Source organism: Megalobrama amblycephala, linkage group LG8 (assembly GCF_018812025.1).
Source record: "Megalobrama amblycephala isolate DHTTF-2021 linkage group LG8, ASM1881202v1, whole genome shotgun sequence".
NCBI lineage: Eukaryota > Metazoa > Chordata > Actinopteri > Cypriniformes > Xenocyprididae > Megalobrama > Megalobrama amblycephala.
Window position 1 is genome coordinate 30,892,467 of NC_063051.1, and position 5,556 is coordinate 30,898,022.

Genomic DNA, 5,556 nt, shown 5'->3' on the forward strand with positions numbered 1-5,556 from the left:
GAAATGTCTTAAATGTTTGCATAATGCTTTCATGTTTAATGGGTTATTCAAGTTTTTTTTTTGTTTTTTTTTTTCTAGTTATAAAAGTGTTTACAAGCTGTTTACTTCATAAAATTTAAATAAAATTCAAAATGAATTAAAATAAAATGATCCCATCATGAGAACCCATAAAAGGATCTATAACTGAAGCGCTGGACAGAACCTTGTCTTCTAGGAGTGTGTGGGCAAGTCTTCACATCATTTATTAGAGTTGTTTTGTTCATCCCTTGAAGGATACCTTCATTGCGTTGACTCTTGCTGGATACTGAATGTGCCGTAAGACATGCATTTTCTCAGTTCTGAAAATGCTAAAAAAAGACAGACCTGGCAAAACTTGTATAAAATGGTGAAAAAGAGTTTAAGAGTGAGTTGAAATGGAGCAGCAAGAGCACCAAATTGCACACAGTAAAACCAAACACAGAGATCATTTAATTAATTCAGTATTACAGTATTTGCTCAATTCCTGAAAATTTTATTTTCAAAGAAGAACAGGGCATATTTTTAAAAGGTTTTTAAAAAAATAAATAGCTTTAACAGAATAGTACTTCATGTGCAAAATCTTGGCGCAAAACGTATCAGTTAATGAGATCCAGTCAGTTTCCTCACAAAAGATCTGCATATGTAGTGAGTGACTGTGAAACGACAGATGTGTGCATTAAGTCCATGTTGATATCTCAGCTCTGGGCCAGCTCTAGTTTGTTTTCTGATGTTCTTGGTGCTTCAATTACTTCTCCACACATGAACTGCTCCTACAACAAAAACACAAGATTTTAAATTAACATGATTTTGAAAAACATTTCTCTATGAAATCATAATTGACAATTCATATTTTTTATTGAATAGTGCAGAATTTATTATAAATGATTTATTATTTATTTTAATATTACACTCTAAAAAATGCTGGGTTAAAAATAACCCAAGTTGGGTTGAAAATGGACAAACCCAGCGGTTGGGTTAAATGTTTGCCCAACCTGCTGGGTAGTTTTATTTAACCCAACTATTGTTTAAAAATTGCTATATGGCTAGCTTAAAATGAACCCAAAATAGTTGGGAAATTAAAAACCAGATGCAATTAGAGGCAACAATAATAGACAAAAGGTGAATGTTTATTAATAAGCTTTAATATTTTATTAATATAAATGTAATAGTTTAATAGTTTATTAATATAAATTTATTAATAAGCAATTTAATAAATGTTTATTGTTTAATAATTATTCATTGAACATTAATAAATGTTCATTTCCAACATACTTTGGGTTAATTTTAATTAAGTAATACAGTAATTTTTAAACAATAGTTGAGTTAAATAAAACTACCCAGCAGGTTGGGCAAACATTTAACCCAACCACTGGGTTAAAACAACCCAATTGCTGGGTTTGTCCATTTTCAACCCAACTTGGGTTGTTTTTAACCCAGCATTTTTTAGAGTGTATAAATGATTAAATGGTTTATTTAAATTAATTGTAATCTTTAATCAAAATAACTTCCCCTCCTACTTCCAGCAAAATCTCTTCCCTGATGATGCGTTTACTGGCGTGAGGGCGGGGCAACCTGTCATGTGATTTCAGTAAACGAGACTTCGTTATGTCATAAGTGTTTCGAAACGCTTTGAAATTCCAATGGTTCATGTGACTTTGGCAGTTTGATACACGCTCCTGAACCACTGATTCGAAACAAAGGAATTGCATAAAGCTTCGAAGCTTCATGAAGCAGTGTTTTGAAATCGTCCATCACTAGATATTGTTAAATAAAGTCGTTATTTTGTTATTTTTGGCGCACAAAAAGTATTCTCGTCGCTTCATAACATGATGGTTGAACCACTGTAGTCACATGACCTGTTTTAAATGCATCTTTAGTAGCTTTCTGGGCATTTGAAAGTGTTAATTGTCTTGCTGTCAATGCAGGCCTCGCTGAGCCATTGGATTTCATCAAAAATATCTTAATTTGTGTTCCAAAGATGAACAAAGGTCTTACATGTGTGGAATGACATGAGGGTGAGTAATTAATGAATGACAGAATTTTCATTTTTGGGTGAACTAACTCTTTAATTCCCAAAAGGACAAAATCAAGTCCCTGCAGTTCGAAAAGCAGTTTCACTCAGATATGCGTCACAATAGGGGAGAAAACACTTAAGAAAAAACTATCACAACTTCTATTTCATGATGACTTTAAAACAATTAGTAAGTAAGCAAAAGCTTTATTTATATAGCACCTTTTGAAACAGTGTTTACAAAGTGCTTTACAGAATAGAAATATACAAAAGATGAAAAAAAACAAAAAAACGACAAATTACTATTTGATGTTGGAAGCAATCTTTCTGGAGTATATTTATTCAAAAAATTAGAAAGGTGTATTGGGGCAGTTCCATGAAGACATTTAAAAACTGGTAAGAAGGATCTTCTTATTCTAATTCGATTCTGAATGATACAGGGATCAGTGAAGGGATCTGAGTGATGTGACTTCTAGTTTTAGAGCGAGTCTGAGCTCTTTGTAAGTGTTTAATAGAGCTCTTTGGTAACCCAGCAAAAACACCATTGCAGTAGTCAAATCTAGACGTAACAAATGCATGAACAAGTTTCTCACTGTCAGAAGGAGAGAGAATGTCACATATTCTGGAGGTGATAATATGCTGTGTTTTAGTAACAATGCCAATATGTTTGTTTAAACTGAGGTCACTGTCAAACATGATTCCTAAATTCTTTGTTTAGCTGTAGAAATTTCTGGGACATTCACAATTTTATGCTCTTTATGCAGTCCAGAAGTGTGGAAATTGAATTGTGGGCATCTGGTGCAAGTGAAAGAGAGTTGTGTGTCATCTGCATACTTGTGAAATAACATTTTGTACTGGTTAATTACACCAGGTAAAGGAAGCATGTATAGGTTAAATAATAGAGGACCCAAAATTGAGCCTTGAGGGACACCAGAAGAAATGATGCATGGAAGTGTAGGTACCCAGTGTAACATATACTCCCTGTTGCTTAAGTAGGATCTGAAGCAGCCCGGGATACACTGCATGATTTTAGCAATCCTATAAAGGTCATTACTTTATCACACTGTGCGACATGGATCTACTAAATAGTGATCGACCAATATTGATTTTTTAGAACCGATATCGATAATTTGTGCGTTTATGTGCCCGATAACCGATACCGATAACCGATAACCAGAACCAATATTTAATTATTTATACACCAATAAATAGAGGGGTCTGAAAGTGCAAAAAATAAAAAGTGCACTGTTACTAAACTGTTTTTGTTTAAAAAATAAAATCTTCAATGAGGTAAAAAACAAAACAAACAAAAAACAGGTAAAATAAATAAAGCACATAAAAGTAATTCTAACAGTGTAATCTTTCAGTCAACTTTAAAAAAAGTGTTGAAAATCAGTAGTCTTTCAATCCTCCAAAAACTGCACAAATATGAAGTAAAAACATTAATAAACAGAGTAAAATTACATTTGTTTTTAAAAAAACAATTATTTTGTTAAATAATTGTTGGGAGACCCCAACAATTATACACTAACATAAAAACAAGATATCAATCCATTTTTCTTAATTATTTGTAGATCTAGAAAGTGTTAACCACTGTACAAAGTTTCATGCCATTTGGACAAAGAGAACATTTTTTTAATTTTAGTAAACTTCATTTGGGGTCAAAAAGACCCTATAAGTGTTAAAGGTGCCATCGAAGATGTAATATAAGTCTAAGGTGTCCCCTGAATGTGTCTGTGAAGTTGTAGCTCAAAATACCCCATAGATTTGTTTTAATTAATTTTTTTAACTGCCTATTTTGAGGCATAATTAGAAATGCGCTGATTCAGGCTGCGGCCCCTTTAAATGCTTGCGCTCTCCGCCCCCTCCCGAGCTCTCGACTCTATCATTGCATAAACAAAGTTCACACAGCTAATATAACCCTCAAAATGGATCTTTACAAAGTGTTCGTCATGCAGCATGTCTAATCGCGTCAGTATGGTATTTATTTGGATGTTTACATTTGATTCTGAATGAGTTTGATAGTGCTTCGTGGCTAAAGCTAACATTACACACTGTTGGAGAGATTTATAAAGAATGAAGTTGTGTTTGTGCATTATACAGACTGCAAGTGTTTAAAAATGAAAATAACGACAGTCTTGTCTCCGTGAATACAGTAAGAAACAATGGTAACTTTAACCACATTTAACAGTACATTTACAAAGACAATTAAAGACAATTTACAAAAATCACTAAAAATATCATGGATCATGTCAGTTATTATTGCTCCATCTGCCATTTTTCGCTATTGTTCTTGCTTGCTTACCTAGTCTGATGATTCAGCTGTGCACAGATCCAGACGTTAATACTGGCTGCCCTTGTCTAATGCCTTGAACATGGGCTGATATATGCAAATTTTGGGGGCGTACATATTAATGATCCCGACTGTTACGTAACAGTCAGTGTTATGTTGAGATTCGCCTGTTCTTCGGAGGTCGTTTAAACAAATGAGATTTATATAAGAAGGAGGAAACAATGGAGTTTGAGACTCACTGTATGTCATTTCCATGTACTGAACTCTTGTTATTCAACTATGCTGAGTTAAATTCAATTTTTAATTCTATGGCACCTTTAAAGCTTTTATTTATTTATTTTAGTTTTTAGTGTAAGTTTTAATTTTATAGCCAAAGATATCAAACAAGAGGACTCTGATGTGATTGTTTATTAAATTATTGCTTTTTTTTTTTTTTTTTTTTTTTGCAGTGCAGAACAACAAATCAATGACTAAGCCAAGTTGTCTATACACAGATATCAGAACATACTAAACATCTTACCTTATCATAGATTACTTTCACTATTAGTGAGCAGCTGGGACAGGTGGCCACTTCTTCACCATTCTCAAGATCCTCCTGAAGAACACAAGCTTCATCTTAACAAAACAGTGGCTATTTTTCAGTTCACCTATAGATATTTGCCACTAGATAAACTCTCACACTCTGGAGATTTGGTTAATGTCTCGTAGTTCTTCGATTACAGATTCAAATACAATTCCTCTTCATACAAATCATATATAAATGGGAAAATAGATGAATCTGGAAATGATTAGTCAAGCAAAAACTTGCCTTCGTTATCGCGAACCTGTCACCACATGGACAAGGAAAATAATATGTTTCTGTTTCCTCATCATACTCAAAATCTTCTATTTCAACCTCGTCGTGAAATACCGTCATTTTAAATCAGTTTTTTGTTAAACCCCTCGCCGGTGCGGATTCAACAACAACATGCGGCAGCTGTGACATAAGCGGCGCACACATTTGACGTGGTCAGCAGCAAACAGCTTTTCACAATGTATCCAGCAGGAGGAGACACGTTACTTTCGATGCAACGTAAGTCTCTTTCAGCTTGAGTACAGTATATAGTTTTCTGTAACATTACAGTTGACCACATCTGGGGTTTTCAGTATGCATTGGGACATTCACCCTGCAATCAATCTTATCCAGTCACATGTGCATGCACACCTACCTAACCTTTCCAACGCGAGATCTGCT

The 5,556-nt window shown here is 34.0% G+C and overlaps 1 protein-coding gene across 1 annotated transcript; it reads right to left on the reverse strand.

Annotated features, from left to right (window-relative positions):
- Nucleotides 1–445: 445 nt before the first annotated feature.
- Nucleotides 446–5,347, reverse strand: dph3 (diphthamide biosynthesis 3). The gene is made up of 3 exons (XM_048200526.1): nucleotides 5,131–5,347; nucleotides 4,843–4,917; nucleotides 446–788 (listed from the first exon to the last, which is right to left on the reverse strand). Exons 1-3 carry the CDS (start codon nucleotides 5,236–5,238, stop codon nucleotides 714–716), a joined length of 258 nt encoding a protein of 85 aa, XP_048056483.1. The 5' UTR covers nucleotides 5,239–5,347; the 3' UTR covers nucleotides 446–713.
- Nucleotides 5,348–5,556: the final 209 nt, after the last annotated feature.